Genomic DNA, 18,988 nt, shown 5'->3' on the forward strand with positions numbered 1-18,988 from the left:
AAAAAAAAAAAAAAAAAAAAGAAGAAGAAGAAGAAAAAGGAAAAAAAAAAGAATATTTGTTAGAAACCTCTCACCGACAACTAATAAGAACTCAGATTGCCCTCTAGGAGACTACTTCAAATCTGTCTTCAGTGGGACATATGCCTGTTGCCCTAGCTATTTAAGAGACATGTAGAAGGACCATAAGCCCACAAGTTAGAGAATAAACTGGGCAACAGTTTTGGGAAAAAGAAAAGAAGGAATAAAAGAAAAAGGGTATCTGTTTGATTATATGAATCAACACATTTGAAAGGTACATTTTAGAAGAGGAATTTTTATTTTTTTCTTGAGCCTTTTCATTTGGTAATACAACCATTATAACCATCTTAACTTCAAGTAGTGAGCACTTAGTGGATAAATATGTCTACCTATTACAGATATATTACCTATACCAGATTTTATGAACATGTTTTCTTAACTGAAGTTCCCTCCTCTCAAATGACTTGTTTACATCAAGCTATACAGCATAATCAGTGGCTGACTCTTGGCAAGCTAATATAAAGTTATGTTCCTAAATCTTACAGATCACATAGTGTTTCTTGACTTTTTAAGATTTGAAGATTTTCAGGAATGTAGATCCAAAAGTAGGATGAGTGTGGGGGTCCAGATGATGTTCCCTGCTCTGGAGGAATACCCATGGTAATGTTAATGCATTTGATATGTGCTGTTATCCTGGACACCCACTGGCTTTATCCAGACTGAGATACATTACAGACTTTAGAGCATATCTGGGGCAGTGGTTTCATTTACAGTATTAGGAACCTTAGAGCCCAGGAATGAGAGAGGGCTATGATTGTTAATACTGCCAACCTGGTGTGATCACTGATGAGATGTGATTCTGGGCATGTCTATAAGTTTCTTTTTTGCTTGTTTATGTGAGGAACTTTCTAAATTGGGGTGACTAAGGGGGGAACTTTCTAAATGTGGGCAACCTATGGACTGAAGTCCTGGACTGAATTGAAGGCAGCAGGGAACATGAAGCCAGCATTCATCTTTCTCTGTTTCCAGTGGATACAATGTGGCAATCTGCATCATGTTTCTGCTGACATGATTTTCCTGCCACATCTCACTGTATCCTTGAACACCAAGGCAAAACAAATGCTTAAACTGCTTCTTGTGGGTAATGAGAAACATAACTAATATAGTGGCTGAAGATAGAAATGTATTTTGAGGGCTGGCGAGATGGCTCAGCAGGTAAGAGCACTGACTGCTCTTCCGAAGGTCCTGAGTTCAGATCCCAGCAACCACATGGTGGCTCACAACTATCCATAATGAGATCTGACGCCCTCTTCTGGTGTGTCTGAAGACAGCTACAGTGAATTACACTGGAGTGAACAGGGCCAGAGCGAGTGGAGCCGGAGTTCAATTCCCAGTAGCCACACACATGATGGCTCATGACCATCTGTACAGCTACAGTGTACTCATACACATAAAAAAGAAATAAAATAAATCTTTAAAAAAATGAACATCTAAATTGGCAAATATGAGGTTACTTATATTAAAAAAAAGAAATGTATTTTGAAGAGAAAATGAAGGAAGCTGGCAAATTGGGGGTAAAGAAGAGGCAAGGGAAACAGAGTAATGAAATTGATCTGGAGTCAATAAATCTGTAATAGTTGCAAGTAGACTGATCCTGAGTAATTTCTAGATATTACTGCTCAGTTGATGTAATTATTGAGTATATGTAAAGCCTTGGGTTTTACTATTACTTCAAAATACAACTACAGAATATACAACTGAAAAGTGAACCTCAGCCAGGCAGTGGTGGCACATGCCTTTCATCCCAGCACTTGGGAGGCAGAGGCAGGAGGATTTCTGAGTTGGAGGCCAGTCTGGTCTACAGAGTGAGTTCCAGGACAGCCAGGGCTACACAGAGAAACCCTGTCTCGAAGGAAAAAAAAGAAAAAAGAAAAAAGAAAAAAAAAGAAAAGTGAACCTCAATGTAAACTTGAACACTGTATGGGTAATATAGTGTATGTTCATGGTACAACCATTTGACAGGGTGTGTCCACAAGTGCATACAGAGGGCAGAGGGAGGCCATCCCCATCTATTGCCTTGAGATAGGGTTTCACACAGCACCAGCTCTCAGGGTCCACCTGTCTCTAACCTGAAATGTTGGGTTACAGGCACAAGCAGCTCTGCTATTCACTCCTTCTGACATGGTGCTGGGCAAGGGTGTTAGAGGAAGAAAAGAGTAGGGATAAATAAATTCATATTACTTTGTATGCCTGTGTGGAATTCTCAAGAATAAAGGATCTGTTAAGAATTAGTTGAGTATATATAAGCATATATATATTAGTTGAATGTATATATATATATATATATATATATATGTATGTATATATAAAGTTGAATACAATATATGTATATATTAAATCTCTCAAAATAGCCATTATTTTGTTACCTGGGAAAACAAGGAAACTTGTGTGGCTATAGAGAAGGATGAAGAATAAAAGCAAATGGTTTAGGATATGCCCTTGTATTGAGCCAATGGCAAAAATATGAAAGGAAGTGCTTTTTCTCTTCAACCAAAAGAGACAGAGAATGTGTATGCACTTTATAATCATACATTACACCAAACCTAGCATCCAATTCTTCTTTGGGTTTTGCTTCTTGTTTATTTTTGCTGCTTTGGTTTGGTCTTTTGAGAACAGGTCTCACTCAACACTGTAGCTCTGATTGGTCTGGTATTCTCTTTATAGACCAAGCTGGCCTGGAACTTACCATGACTCTTCTGTCTCTCCAGAGGCATGTGCCACCTGCTTATGTCAATTGTAGTTCACTTCAGCACACACTGATTATGTTCTTGAGTGTTGACCACAGTTTGAACACATCTCTTATGAATAAAAAGTACCATAAAGGTAGTCAAAGAATCCAAGCTTATTTTTTCTTTTTTTAAAAGTTATTTATTTTATGTATATGAGAACACCATTGCTCTCTTCAGGCACACCAGAAGAGGGCATCAGATCCCATTACAGATGGTTGTGAGCCACCATGTGGTTGCTGGGAATTGAACTCAGGACCTCTGGAAGAGCAGTCAGTGCTTTTAACCTCTGAGCCATCTCTCCAACCCCCAAAGCTTATTTTTCTTATACCACACACCCCACAAATTTTTGTTTGGCAATTCTTTGAGGTCGGCCTGTCTGTCTGTCTGTCTGTCCTGTCTGTCTGTCTGTCTGTCTGTCTGTCTGTCTGTCTGTCTGTGTGTGTGCTTAGGAAGGGTAAGGAGTTTGAGACAGTCTCTTGTAGCACAGGCTTGCCTCAGACTCTTGTGTGCAGTTCCTTCCAAGTGCTGGGATTATACTCCAACTCCAAACTTGCTAATTTCTTTTTTAAGAAAAAAAAAGTCTGCCAGGCGGTGGTGGCACACGCCTTTAATCCCAGCACTTGGGAGGCAGAGGCAGGCGGATTTCTGAGTCGGAGGCCAGCCTGGTCTACAGAGTGAGTTCCAGGACAGCCAGGGCTATACAGAGAAACCCTGTCTCGAAAAACCAAAACAAACAAACAAAAAAATCTATAATTCAAGTTTTCTGCTAGCATGCATTTGGGGATAAGGATGTGCATTTCCTGTCCTTATTTTTTCCCAATAGCTGCCCCCTGGCGGCACCAAGCCTCAATAAGGAATATTCAATCCTTGTGTCCTTGAAGCCCAGAGAGAAATATGCTGCCCTCGTTTTGCCTCCTTCTGTTTGACTTCCCGCACTTTACTTTTCAAAGCTATCCTTAAGAAGTTTCTAGTCTCTCTTTGTATAGAGGACGCCCATGGAAACCAAACTAAAAAGGATACCCTAAAGGCTTGAAGGTGGGGCAGGGAGGATGAGTATTATCTGGAGTAAACTCAACTCTGGGGCCCTTAAAAAGTGTCCAGAAAGTATGAAAAGAAGCGCCAACGACACCTGGCCTAGGGTACTAGGGTCAGGGATAGCTGACACCTGTTATCCACAAGGTCCAGAGAAGGCCATCTGAGTAGCAGCCTGGACCAAGGCATCTTCTCTGGACTCGCATCCTCGCTTGATCCTTCGCAATGTCGCCAGAGGGCGCAGCATGGTGCTGGGGCACTGCGCGTGCGCACCGAGCGCAAAGGTTTCTGGAGACTGCAGCAAGGGCATGAAGACCGCGGCAAGTCGTGGGGCCACTCGCAGAGAGAGGCAGCCGAAGCTGGGACTGTGCCTTCTCTGCGGCTTGCCGGCGGCCGGAAAGTCGACTTTTGCGCGTGCGCTGGCCCTCCGGCTGCGGCGGGAGCGGGATTGGGCCGTGGGCGTCCTCTCCTACGACGATGTGCTGCCTCTTGCGCTCCCGGACGGCTCTGGCACACAGCCTCGGGTCAGCATCGGGTGGGGGCGGACGGGTTTGTAGGCTCGACACAGATGATGGGGCTGTGGGTGGTTGGCGGCTAGCCGTCCTGAATCCTGACCGAGCAGTGCCTGTGTAGGAGGGGGAGCCTGACAGGAGCCGGAGGCCTGGGGAGCTGGTTAGCTCCGCCCTGTAGACCTGTGTTTCGGAATAATATGGTCGGGGCCATTGCTTTGTAGAGATGTTTATGCCAAATTTGGTACGTTCACATATTAGATATTCTGTGCAGTGGAGCTTTAAGATAAGGACTAGCTATGTTGTCTGGGTTAGTCTCAAATTCCAGGGCTCAAGGATCACCCTGACCCCTCCCCTACAAGAGGCCTACGGCAGAGTGAAGTTTTAAATTTAGTGTACAAGGTGGACATCCTAGGCAGATACTTCTTGATAATAATCTCTTGGGTAGTTTCGTAACTACTTTTGTAAAGTCTAGGGCCTAGAAAAAGGAAGGAAACAACAACAACAAAAAAAAAATTCTGCTTATAGTAGGTTAAAACCAGATTTTGTAGGACTGGAGCTCTGGAGCTCTGTACCATTTTGGAACTCCTCGTGAGAATAAAGAATACAAGTGATAAATAACAAAATTGCTAGGTCTCTCCAGGGAAGTTTTACCAAACGAAGGGCCTGGTCTGCCACTAGTATTGAAAAAGGTGGTGCTTTCTTGGTTGACAGCCAGGTGGAGTAATAAGCTTGAATTTTATGTGCCAAGTATAAACTTCTTAATCCCTGCATTTACACTCCAGTGAGATGCATCCATGATAAAAATACATGGAAGCCAACCCAAGACAGAATAGAATCCAGTCTCCAATTGCATACTTACTCTAAAGCAAATGTCTTTGGACATCTTAAATTGTTCCTTTTGATGGCTAGTGCTTGGGTATAGAAAAGTTACATGAATTAAAGGCAAATAGGATGACTACATTTTCTAAGTATACACAAAGCACACACACACAAAGTTAAGTATATACAAAGACCCAATGTATTAGGCATGTGGAAAACTTGTATTTCTTCATCAGAATATGCTGCTTCTATTTTGGCTATGAGGGAAATAAAACTATTGAAATGGAGTATCACTTGGATGTAGTATTCTCACCACTGTGGAGGAAGATCAAGGTCTTTGATGAGGATTGTTTTCCCTTCACCTTTATTACTGTGTACTTATTTCCCCACTTTCCCCCCTCAGGTCTTATTTGGTCAGTATAATTAGAAAATCTCCACCCTTTACGCATTGGCATACAGTTCCTTCTCTGGGTTAATCCTGTGTACCTTTTTGTAGACAGGGCAGGAGCAGGGCTCCTCTCCTGTCCTTTTGTATCTCCTCCAGCCTTGACTCCAGAATCACTGTCCACCGTCCCGTGAAACACAAGACTCCTTGTATTCTCAGGCTCTTTATCTCCTTTCTTCTGTTTCTGCCATCTTTCCCAATCTCACAATCCAATTATTGGCCTGAGGACTTTGAATCTTGACCACAGGACCTTCAAATGGACTAATCTTACTACTGGTGTCCCTTTTCATTTCAAGGACAAACCAACATTGTTATAGCTAAGGTTGTTTTGACCCAGCAGGATATTGATTGTGGCTCCTTTGGTCTCCTATATAGTAAAGGGTTTTCATTCTCATATATTCATGTATTCATCCATTCATCTATTCATCCATTCATCTATTCATTTATTCATTTAAAACACCTTTCTAGAACACCTGTAAGGTGTCAGTTGCCTCTCTGCTGGAGGCGGGTGGTCTGGCAGGGAGAAATATGAAGGTACACAGAAGCACCTGACCAATACAAGTCCTGCTAGAGTAGAGACAATGTACAGAACAGGGCTGGATTGCCTTCTACATGACTGAGTATGACAAAACTTCACCCAGCTCTGGGGGCTTTGGGAATATTCCAGGGAGAAGGGGTACAGGAACTATACAGACAGGAAGGTATGAGAAACAGGGTGTCGCCTGGGAACTGCATGTGCTTCAGTGTTGTGACCTCAAAGTTTAAATGGGAAGAGGATGGCAATAAAACAAGGCGACCAGCCTACTGGCCAAAATTCAGGCATGATGTCCCATACCTTTAACTGCAGCACTTGTAAGGCAGGGGCAGGTGGATCTCTGAGTTCAAGGCCAGCCTGGTCTACAAAGTAAGTTCAGAACAGACACACTCCTCGAGTCTTAAATTGTAAGGCTCTTACACAGAGAAACCCTGTCTTGGGGGGGGGGAAAAAGCCTAATATAAATTTCATTTTGTTGTGTTTTATAGCCATCCCAGTGGAAAATGTTCAGACAAGAACTGTTAAAGTACCTGGAATGCTTCCTCGTGGCGGTCATTAGTGGGGCTCAGATGTCTGCCCCACCCACCAGGACTGAGGCCGTGTGGGAAGATTTTATAACCTGCTTAAAAGGACAGGACTTGATCTTCTCTTCAGCACTAGAGGCTCAGCCTTGCCACCTCTTGGCAAAACCCGCTGTTTCTAGACCTTTGTTTTTGGTGTTAGATGACAACTTTTATTACCAAAGTATGAGATATGAAGTCTACCAGCTGGCTCGGAAATGTAATTAAAACATTTTTTTTTCTTACATGTGGAAACATTGATTCACATATATCAAAATCACAGCTGCCTTTAGTGAGATTTTAATTGGATTGGGTTTATATGGATTTAGTTTTTAAAGAGGGTACTCAGTATTGCAAATGGAGTTTCTCCTGCATCCTCTGGGACTAGTATATATTTATTCCACATTTCTGGAGAGACAGACTGGTAATTTGATAACTTTAAAACTGTTTTCAGATTCGCTAGGCTTTTGCCAGCTCTTTTTAGATTGTCCCCTGGAAACATGTTTGAAGAGGAATGGTGAGAGGCCCCAGCCACTGCCTAATGAGACCATCCAGCTCATGGAGAGAAAGATAGAGAAACCCAACCCTGAGAAAAATGCCTGGGAACACAACAGCCTCATAATTCAGAGTTCAGCATGTTCTCTGGAAGCCAGGTATTCTACTGTAAGCCATTTTGGCACTCTCATGCTAGGTACCCTGGAAAACATGCTTAACTGTATAGGGTCGACCATTCTCCCACAGGCTTGGGGAATTGTGTGCTGAGCAAACTAAACCAAGAAAGTTTAGTTTGTCCAGCGTCACCAAACTTTTAATGGCTAAGATTTGAATCCTAGTTTCTTTATAAATGTCTACTTTTAACTGTTCAAACTGCAATGTCTCAGGCTGGGGAGAAAACTCAGTGAGTAAAGGGCTTGCTGCACTGGACCTGAAGCTCAGATATGTAGAGTTGGGCATAGCTACTCACATCTATAATCCCAGCACTGGGTGGGGATGGTGAGCTACTCACATCTATAATCCCAGCACTGGGTGGGGATGGTGCTCATTACTAGCCATTCTATTGAAAGACCCTGTCTTTTGGTATTCTTGTTAAAGTTGCCTACTAAATAAGTTGTGAAGTGTTTTTATCTATGAGCTCAGTGATCAAGCACCTGTGTAACTTGTGCAAAGCCATAGTATAAAACATAACACTAAACTAATATTGGGTTCTGATTTGTCCTAGAGCTCTCTCTAGTCATCCTGCCCATGTGTATGTGAAACTTTCCATTGATGATATGTATGTAGAATTTTGGAGCACTACATTTTTGATAGAAATTTCATGAGTGATGGAAATGTCCTCTGTTCTGTCCAGTATGGGAGCAACAGTAGTATTGTTGAACACTTAAATGTATCTAATGCAAGCGATGTGAGCTGAAGGTTAATATTGCCTCATACGGCGACAAACTGTGCTGTTAAACAGTGTAGATCTCAGATACATTGTACACATTAGTAAATAATTTTTAAGCTTAGTTTTTATTAGATATTTTCTTTATTTACATGTAAATTTCTCCTTTCAGTTTCCCCTCCAAAAAACAAAGAAACAATCAGAAACAACAAAAACAAACCCCTGTTGCCTCCCCCTTCCCCATGCCTGCCACCCCACCCTCTCCCACCTATTGGCCCTGGCATTCCCCTACACTGGGGCACAGAACCTTCACAGGGCCGAGGTCCTCTCCTCCTATTGATGATCAAAATTTGCAATCCTCTACTATACACATGCTGCCAGAACAATCAGACCCCTCCATGTGCAGTCCTTGGTTGGTGGTTGAGACCTTGGGAGCTCTGAGGGTACTAGTTAGTTCATATTGTTGTTCGTCCTAAGGGGCTGCAAACCCCTCAGCTCCATTGGTCCTTTCTCTAACTCCTTCACTGGGGACCCTGTACTCAGTTCAATGGATGGCTGTGAGCCTCTACATCTGTATTAGTCAGGTACTGTCAGAGCCTCTCAGGAGGTAAGCTTAGTTTTTTTATGTAATCAAATCATTTCCTCACTTCTCCTCAACTCCTCTTATTGACCCCCCCATCCCTTTCCAAATCCATGGCCTCTTTATTATTGTTATATATATACATACATAATATATACATAAAGTATATAATACAACCTGCTGAGTCTGTTTAGCGTTACGTGTATATATGTGATTTCAGGACTCACAACTTAGTATAACCAATTAGGGACTTCTCTAGGGAAGACTAATTCTTTCTCAGTAGTCATTAGTTGCCTACAGTTCTTTGTCCAGGGATGGGTCCCATGAGAATTCCCCCTTTCAAGTTAGACTATCTATTGGTGTTGTCATAGTTCAGATCTTATTTAGGCAGCCAGATTGTTGAGATACTCATGGGTATGGCTTCTGTGACATTGCTAGGAGACGCAATCTCACAGCACATTTTCTGGTCCACTGGCTCTTATGATATCTCTGTCTTCTATGATATTCTCTGAACCTTGAGTACAGGAATTGTGTTATAGCTGTAACCACTAGGGCTAGATATCCCTTGCACTTGTTTTCTGCATTTTGACCACTTGTAATGGTCTCAATTGGCTGCAAAGAGAATTGTCTTTGAGGAGAGTGAGAGCTGCACTTACCTGTGGGTAGAAGTATTTAGAGTGCTGTTGGGAAGTAATGCTGGCTCACTCACTATAGTGGTGGTAGTAGGGACTCTCCTAAGGCCCATGGCCTCACTAACTCCAGGTAGTCGGATAAGTTTCCAATACCAGGCATGTTTTCTTTCTGTTGAGTGGGCCTTAAGTCCAAATAGATTGCTTAAGTCCAAGAAATGATTGCTAGCCACTATTGCTACTTTAGAGATTTTGTGCCATGCCGGTTTTAAGCTTAATTTAAAAAGTTCATTCTTTGAAAGCCTTTAGACAGATTTCTCAGTGCAGTTTCTATATAGTTTATAAATTTCACATACCCACAATAAAATGGACCTAGCACTTAAGTTGCTATTGTCTATACAGTTCATAAAATAAGTTACTGGAGAGGTTTCCAGTTTTCCAAAACAGGGTCTCAGTATGTAGCCAACCCAGGCTGGCCCCAAATTTATGATTCTTTATCAGCCTCTCAAATACTGTGATTGATTGTAGATAGATATATGCCATCAAGCCCAAATAAGGTGTCTAGTTTTGTCATAAAATCTTGAAACTGAGCAGGCACATCACCAATGGATTGCTATCCTTTCTGGAGCTCTTGAGGTACTGTTAGAATGGTGTCAGTTGATCTTTACTGCTTTGACAGTAGTGAGATGTTGGTTAGCAGAGTGTGTTATCTGCAATGTTGTCCCAGGTCTTACAAACGTGGTCAAGTGACTTGTACATATGCAAATAGTTACAGGGCAACCAAGCAACCAAATTGAGGTAGTGCCAAGTCTGGAGTCCCATATTGCAAACTGGGAGGTAAATCTATCTGATCAACATAACCTTCTCCAGCTTCTATAACGTAAAAATAACTACTCAGCACATACACATATTGGCAGTGTTTCTGGATGAAATGCCATTCCATCCTTACAACTCTTTAAGAGAGATAACTCTGAGATAACTGAGGCCCAGGTAAATCAAGTAACATGCCTTAAAAAAAAAAAAAAAGTGACATGCCTAGGATGTAAATGGCAGAACCAAGGGAGACCGGTGCAGTCACATTCTGGAGCCTGGACTTCCTGCCATGAGGAAGACCAAGGTGGAGCTGTTACATTGTACTGTCATTAGCTTGTAACTTCAGCTCTGATCCCTTTACTCTAAGTAAAACCCAAAGTCTGCTCCTGACTTACATATTCTAATAACCACCCTACCACCATCCCAAATGAGCCTCCTATGTTATGTGAGAGCTTGCTTCCAGGCCAGGTCTGATGCTGTTTTCCCTGCCTGGATCAGCCATGTAAGATGGAGGAATGATGACATCTGGCTGCTACCCAGTCTCTCAGAACCATCACTTTATTATCTTCATTCAGCCACTTACCAATATCCAGTATTATGTTTTTGCTCAATGGCTTTCCTGTCTCACTGCATTCCATTTTCAGGATTGGAGCTAATCTTGTTATACTCCCAGATTAGCAGTTTCACATATAGTGTTTACATATGAGATACTCAATGTACATATTTACTGAATGAATGAATTATACCTGAATTTTCTAGGGACCTTTGGCTAGTGAAGAAATTTGTTAATTCTTATCTAGTAAATAAGAAGCAGCCAGAAGTAAACACTATCTTTCTTTAGGGACTACAATAGAGTCTTAAAAGCCTACATTCCAGGATATAATAGGGGAAGAAATTAATTATTGGTACATCTTAGAAAATTAGCCTCTTATGATGGTTTCTAATTTGTTTTGAGCTTCACTTAACATTTTACCAATGGAAGATGGCTTCCATATCACTTACTTTATCCCCTTTCAATAAAGACCTTGGAAGACAGCATTTTTGCTATCTGGAGTTCAACCTAGTATTATTATTGCAGGTTCTTTAAAAATAAAATGTCTTACAGAAAGTTTTTTTTATACTATATCTCACTTTCTCTGTAGCCTGGAGGTGAATGACTTGTTGCTTACTGCTTTGGAAAATCCCATAAAATGTGTTGAGGCTAATACGGAACAAAAGGTAAGTATTCCAGTTACACTTGGTTTGCAAATGAAAAGGAGTAACTTTATTGTAGGGAGACTTTTTGAGCTGATGGTAGCAGGAGAAAGGGGGAAAATGGACTGTTAGCAGCAGAGCACTGCACCAGCCTTTGGCTTCTGACATCCAGTCAGGGAGCTGCCAAAGGCCTGTGCCATAGCCCCATGGTACATGTTCAGAAATGTTGGAGCCTTACGTTGGGGACTTAAAATGGACCAAAGTGGAAGTGCTTATACCATTAAAGCACACAAACAACTACAGATAGGCTGGGGGAAGTTTTAATTCCTAGCAACCCAGCTATTGCACACTCACAGGCACACACTTTACAACTGAACATGATCCATTTGGATCTTCTGTGAGATAAAATGGACAGAAAACCACCATTGCTTTTCTTTTGGTCCCTTCAAATGAGTCTGTACCTTGGTCATCCCTTTTATAAACTATTCCCAGTAACAGTGTCTATATTACACAGGAAACTGACAGAATTATTTGTTCTACTAACATCCTTCATAAAGCTGATGAGAAACTCCGAAGAACCGTCTCTCAGACAATGAGGGAAGCCAAAGGTAAGTTGACTTAGTTCTATGCTGTTTAGCTGCTAGGGTGCTCTCTCTTGCTGCTGCCATTTCCTTGACACCAGAAAAATTTACTCTATTAGAGTTTGTATCAGTATTTCAGTTTAGCATCTGCCATTTGGCTACATAGCTAGACCATCCCCTGAAACTGCATCCATTTTACTCGTTCTGAGTGGCCTCTTTCTTTCACTAGATCTTTTCTTTTTCTTTTTTTTTAAGATTTATTTATTATTATACATAAGTACACTGTAGCTGTCTTCTGACATATGAGAAGAGCTGTCAGATCTCATTACGGGTGGTTGTGAGCCACCATGTAGTAGCTGGGATTTGAACTCAGGACCTACAGAAGAACAGTCAGTGCTCTTACCCACTGAGCCATCTCTCCAGCCCACTAGATCTTTTCTTAGATGCCAGGGATTCAATAGGAAGCAGAACATTCTAGTGAGGAGACAGACAAAAGATAATTATATGGATACATGTCAGTCCCCTGAAGTAGAGTAGTAGACTTATTTTTGAGAGTAATTAGGGTACTGGAGAAGTGACTTAATGATTAAGGGCAGTCCAGGGTCAGGGGTCAGACTAGCATGGGACTTGAACAAGGTCACTATTATAAATATGAATAATACTTAAAAATAAGCAATCATATTTCAGATATGTAGTTAACTATAGCTTTTTCAATAGCTGCTTTATGTCTTGAACATTTAATGCCTTGTTATGTTTAAAATTTGTTTTAAAAAGACAACAGCACATTAACTCCTTTGATGTGCTAAAAGTTTTATACACACTTTTTATAATCATGTACAGTGGATGTAATTTTATAAATAGAAAATGGGTGTTCACAGTGAATCAAGTAACTTTCCCAAGGCTGAACAGCTGCTAAATTTGGGGGCAACCTGGGATGACCGTGATTGTGATCCAGTCTGTTGTGTCCCTCTACCTTTATTGTCACCTTCATAAAAAGCACAGTGTATCAACCATCCTGTGTTTCTCAAATTCTCTTTACCCATGAGCATTGTTGTAAACTGTACAAACTCAGGCACACATGGGAAGAAGCTTCAGAAATGCATCTCCGTATGGAATGGAGTATTTTATTTTCTCATTTTAGAAAAGTGCCCATTGCCACTCATTAATGAATTACAATCCAAAAATTCTAAGAGGGTCAGAGCAGAAATGGCGTTATAATTAGAACAAAGCAGAAATCATTCTAGTTTTTTTCTCAGCCATTTGCCTCTTCTTGTTCTATCTTATGCCCAGTGTCTTATATCACTCATCATTACTACCTATTGGAAAAATGGAGACTTTTCTGGAGGGGATTGGTACTAGTTTCTAAAAGTGTGCTTGAATAAAACTAAAAAAAATTCAGTTTCTTTGCTATCAGGAAAGTGAGGTGGCAGCCCATAGATGGTATAAAATATCTGCAAATGTCTCATGCACATATAAATATGTTAGAGAACTCTTCACCACTCAGTAACGCACAGGTAATCTGAATTTAAAATGGATAGCTAAATAGACACTTTTCTCCCAAGGGAGACAGATAGATGGCCAGTATTCAAACAAAAACATGCTTAAATTTTAATGAACAGCAAAATGCCAATCAAAACCATGGGAGATATTGCTTTGCAGCCATCAGAATGGCCAGTATGAGGGGTCCAAGACTTGTTGAGGATGTGGACAAATCAGAACCCTCTACTGGTGGAAACATAAAATTATGCATGAGCTTTGGAAACAGCCAGGTGGTTCTTCCAGTGTAGTTACCATGTAGCCCAGATATTCTGCTCTGTGGTGATAGGATCGAGAAAAAAATTATAATGTTGATACAAAGCTGTTTATAACAGAACTATTCCTAACAGTCAAAAGGTGGGAACAACCCAACTGACCATCCCCTGATAAATGGGTAAATACAATGTGGTTGCCCATGTAAAGGAATGTTATCTAGCTATAAGTAAGACTAGAATGCTAACACAGGACAGAACATGGGGAACCTTGCAAACATCCAAACTGAAAAAGTGAATGAACATCCAGAACTAGGAAATCATGGCAGAAGGATAGGGAAGTGGGTTGGGATAGGGAAGTGGGGTTGAGAAGGTTGACTGTCAGAGGATCCAGGTTTTACTTTTATGTTATGAAAATATTCTAAAATTGACTATGGTGATGATTGCACATATGTGAATAATCTAAAAAAAAATTACTTTTTTGTTTTTTTGAGATAGGGTCTAAGTAGCTCTGGCTGTTCTGGAACTCTTGCAGACCAGGCTGGCATGAGCTTGCAGACCCACCTGCCTCTGCCTTCCCAGTGCTAGGGTTAAAAGCATGTGCCACTACTTGAGCTGAGCCATCACAGTTTCAATAGATACATTTATAGTGAGTTATACCTCAATAAAGCTAATTCCAGATGCTCATCCATATGGCTATGCCTACTAGAATATTTCTGTCATCACAGCAAGTTGCTTGGGACAACTGTTCAAATGTATTATTTATCAGCTTCAAAAAACCAAGTTGTCACCGGGCAGTGGTGGCACATGCCTTTAATCCCAGCACTTGGGAGGCAGAGGCAGGCAGATTTCTGAGTACAAGGCTAGCCTGGTCTACAGAGTCAGTTCCAGGACAGCCAGGGCTACAAAGAGAAAACCTGTCTTGAAAAGCCAAAAACAAAAAAACAACAACAACAACAACAACAAAAAAAAAAACCCCAAGTTGTCAGTTTCTTTTTCTTTTCTTTCCTTTTTTTTTTCCTTTTCCTTGTCAGTTTATTTTTCAAAGCAAAAGATAGTATATTAGGTATCTTGGCTCAAAAATAACCTACTGTGGCAAGCCTTTAATCTTGGCACTTGAGAGGCAGAAGCATGCCTATGTGAGTTTAGGGTCAGCTTGGCCTACATAGCAAATTCTAGGCCAGCCAGTGCTACATAATGAGAATCTGTAAAAACACCCTTCTAGGGATCTAGAGAGATGAGTTAGTAGTTAAAAGCACTTGCTAGTCTTGCAGACGACCTGTGTTCAGTGCACAGCACTGCCATGTTGCTCACAACCATCTAGAACTCCAATAATGGGGGATCTTATGCCCTCTTCTGGTCCCAGTGGTACTCAGACATACATACAAGAAAAACATTCAGATACATAATATAAAAATAAATAAAACCTTTAAAATACATATTCTTCCAAGTTTATCTTTTTCTACTCAAACATGTTAGAGCAAATACTAACCCCAACTTCCTGTGGCTGTTATTTCAGATGACTCTTCTAGATCACATTAATGTGATTTCTTATCTATAAACTACTATAAATGCCTCCTAATTGTTTATTGGAGAATCTGGCCTGTTTGATGGAATCAAATGACTGATGGTAGCAAGCAGTCCAGGCTGACTTACAGGAATAATGTTAATATGTTTTATTTCAGATAAACAAATACCTCTTAATATGTTGAAGCATCTGGCAGAAGAACTTAATAAGCTCAAAGCAGACGTTTTGGAAGATCTAAGACAAGGAAACAGAAAATATCTGTGCTTTCAGCAAACCACTAACTTATCAGATATTATTTCTTCTTTTTGTAAGGAAAGAGATACTATTGTGCAGAAGTATTTTTCAAAGCAACATTAAACTTTCTGAATTTCTAGTCAAATGTCTGATTTGGGTAAGCTTTTTGCAAACAATTTTGTATGGCTGGATATTTTTTAGACCAATTCTTTGACTTGCCAAAGACCACTCTGAACACAAAAAAGAAATCTAAAATGTCTATTCTAAAAGTTCCATTTTGCATGCCAGAAATTATTTTAGTGAGCTACTTGTCAAATCGACAGATAACTGAGTATAAGAGGCAGCCTTCTTCATTGATGTGCCATGTACTGAGTACAGCAACCTAAAGTGATCTGAATAAAATGTATTTCCTGGCATACAAGTATGCCACAATACCTGATAGAAAACCACTGAGAGAGGAGGGATTTATTTGGGCTCACAGTTTCAGGAAGTGTACACGGGGTGGGGAAGGCATGGCCACTGGGTTGGCTCTGTACAGAGTGGCAGAATCTTGTAGTGGTTGTTTCTCCCACTGTGGAGAAGGAAGCAGAGAGCTCTAAACCAGAATCAGAGGCAAAGAAAACCTTCAAGGACTAGTGACTACTTCCACCCAAGAGGCACCACATTCCCAAGTTTCACAACCTTCCGAAACAATGGTACCCACTGTTCCAGTGCTCAGACCGAAGCCTCTGGGGCACAGCTGTCATTCAAACCATACCAATTAGAAAGGAGTTTTAGATCTATAGAGCTCTTTTGTTTTAAACTTATAATACCTCTTTCTATAAGGGATTCTAGAAATTCAAACTAGCAGCCATAAAGTCCTTTATTAACATTTTTATGTACTATAAATTACTAAAAAAAATTTCATTCTAGTTTTAAAAAAAAACAAAAGTCATTAGAAAGTGTTATTTTTTTATTCATACATTACAAAAGCAAAGCATTATTCACAATAGGAACTACATACTATAGTTACTTCAGCATTAGATTGCTTTCTTGATCCCTAAACAATATAATGTATCTTACATGTGTAATGCAAGGCTTATACCTCGCATAGAAAACATGTTCCGTACATCCAGCTATCGACAAAAACAAGTTCTAGAAAGCAAATACCTATCCCCTAAGGCTAACAAAAATGTCTTTAGCAGGGAATTTAAATTTTTCTAACAATTCTTCATTTGATAAGTATTTTTTCCTTTCCTTTTTTTTTTTTTTTAGTAATATTCCCTTTGTCAAACATCTGCAGTTAAACAGCAAACACATTTCTAAAATGAAACCACTGAAACTACCTGATGGGAAAATTTTAAAACTGAAGTCTAGTCTTCACTTGAATGTCAAGTTGCAGCTACACACTACATTAGTAAAATCTGAAATAAAATTATTCTGTTAATCTCTTCACAGTTTCTTTAAAAAAATATTAGTGGAGATAAATTACCAACTTTAAAAATCTAAACTCATGTTCACTGAACAAAAATAAATTTAGTTTCATGAACATTGCCCATTAATGGCAAAGTACTATAAATAGTGCATGTTAAACTTTTCTCAACTCATTTCTATAAAACATTTGGTTAAAAATAAAATGAGGAACATTATTTAGTATTTAAGGAAAGAATCCAACATCTTTCCTAGTAGAGAATTTAACTCAGAATATTTAAGCAAAATCCTAAATCTTTAAAAGTACAATTTCAAAAAAGTTTCTAAGGTAGATTTGCTTCAAAATTTTAGTGCATTTCTAAGTACTTGTAGCTTCACGCATGGACACCTTTGGAAGACCAACTGTGCTCTTTATGTTATTGGAAAATTAGGATTTTTTTCGTCTTGTCTGTAACGATGAAAAATCTTTTCCATATTTAAAATGAAATGTACCTTCAGAACATTCATCTTTAGTTGCCAGGAAAAACAAAATGCACGTGTCACTGTTTGGCCCAGAATGTCTAGGTGATAAAGCTGGCTGTGAGGAGAGCCCTTGCAGGCTGTTTGGCCTTTGAGACTGTGTCTTGCAGTGTTGCCCGGCCTGGCAGGGCACTCCTGGGCTCTAGCCTTCTTCCTGCCTCTGCTTCCCAAGCAGTAGGGACTACACGTGCGCAGCGGGGCGCTGGGCTTCTTCCTCTTTTGGGAATTTTTCACTGTCTATTTGGGAGTATTGCTTTTAGTTGAATCAAACTTTAAAAACAGCAAGGTTTCCAAACAACAACCTGTTTCTTTCTGGCAGCTGATAAGCACAACAGTCAGGTTAGGTATTTGGAAAGTGTTGCGCTAAAACTAATCTAGTGAATGATTTAAGCAACAGACCAAAATCACTAGAGAGTTAGGGTCAGAAGAGAAAGTGTCTTTGGGGCTGTGCTTTACCAGTGCAGTTGGGATGAGCCAAGACTGGCTATGTAAGCACAGGCACCCTCGGAATGGCTTTCTAGCACAGGGAGGGAGGGCACAGATCCATTGACAGGGCACTTGGGGCTTCATGGGTAGACACTCTCAATATTTCCCTCTTATTCACTGTAAGAGGCAATTTTTGGTTAATAAATGCTTGACAAGATATTTCTTTTAAGAAGCCAATTAAGAATATTTTCAAGATATTAACCAAATAAAAATGAAAAATTTGCAAAGTACACAGAAACCAATAGTCAGTGACAATGTTTTATTGTTTTGCCAGGATCTCTTCAGAGTAAGCTACTTATTACACAATACAAAAATAATGGCTTCCTATATAAAATGAACAACTCTAATTCTAAGTAAGTTAAATGTCAAATTTAAATGTGCTTCATAATAACTATCTTTTCCCACTGTGGTGACTATCCTACCATCTCTGTCCATGAAGGCTCACAGAGAGGACTTACATGGCCTGCTCTGCTCTGCAGAGGAATGTAGGCTCTGTTTGGACATGCTCTTTCCTCACTATTGTAGCTCTTTCCTCACTATTACATTTCTCTGGGTTTCTAGATCCACCCTTCTTGGAAATGATGGGCAATAAATGTACAGAAGGCAGAAAAGGAAACTTTGGAGATTGTTTTGAAGCATCTTAATAAGATGGATGAGTTCCACTTCCTCTTTGGTCATCAAAGACTAGGAAGAATAAAGTAGTCAGTGTGGTTGTCAATCTTACCTGACACCAGTAATAGGTGAATGCAGAATTTAAATGAAAGATTCAGATTGAAAAAGGCATCTAGCACTCTAGTATATTTACCTGTGGCTTTAAAATAATACTCAAAATATATAAATATATATATAAATGAAAAACTAAAAACTAACATGTTTACACATTACATTAGCAGATATCTCAAATACCAAACACAATTTTCAATTTAGCCCCAAATTTCAACTTCTAAGAATTTAATTTTTATAATATAAATTTGAAAAGAATTGTTTTATACTTCCCTTTGAAGAGAAAGATTTATTACACTGAAATAACTACTAGTTTTGGTTGTAATGGAACTAACTCAACTTAAGTTATGTGAGTGAAAATAGCGTTTTAATTAAGAGCAAACTTAAAGGCAGTTTGTCTATAAACACTGAAATGTTATAAAAGATTTTATGAGAAGTTTATTGTGCCATTT

General features: G+C 39.9%; 2 protein-coding genes and 1 long non-coding RNA gene across 3 annotated transcripts in view; 1 reads left to right on the plus strand and 2 right to left on the minus strand.

Annotated features, from left to right (window-relative positions):
- Positions 1-4,125: 4,125 nt before the first annotated feature.
- Pstk (phosphoseryl-tRNA kinase) lies at positions 4,126-15,543 on the plus strand. The gene is made up of 6 exons (XM_031388578.1): positions 4,126-4,363; positions 6,639-6,930; positions 7,165-7,363; positions 11,256-11,331; positions 11,822-11,915; positions 15,322-15,543. Exons 1-6 carry the CDS (start codon positions 4,148-4,150, stop codon positions 15,519-15,521), a joined length of 1,077 nt encoding a protein of 358 aa, XP_031244438.1. The 5' UTR covers positions 4,126-4,147; the 3' UTR covers positions 15,522-15,543.
- Positions 13,473-15,404, minus strand: LOC116103098. The gene is made up of 2 exons (XR_004123388.1): positions 15,334-15,404; positions 13,473-13,701 (listed from the first exon to the last, which is right to left on the minus strand). It is a non-coding gene; the product is annotated as an uncharacterized LOC116103098 (long non-coding RNA).
- Positions 15,544-16,666: 1,123 nt separating the features above from the next.
- Positions 16,667-18,988, minus strand: part of Ikzf5 (IKAROS family zinc finger 5) — a 22,187-nt gene continuing 19,865 nt past the window's right edge. The window contains exon 5 of the mRNA XM_031384950.1: positions 16,667-16,674. Coding sequence (XP_031240810.1) covers positions 16,667-16,674 — 8 coding nt within the window. The remainder of the gene's footprint in view (positions 16,675-18,988) is intronic.

Source organism: Mastomys coucha, unplaced genomic scaffold (genome assembly GCF_008632895.1).
Source record: "Mastomys coucha isolate ucsf_1 unplaced genomic scaffold, UCSF_Mcou_1 pScaffold21, whole genome shotgun sequence".
Classification (NCBI taxonomy): Eukaryota; Metazoa; Chordata; class Mammalia; order Rodentia; family Muridae; genus Mastomys; species Mastomys coucha.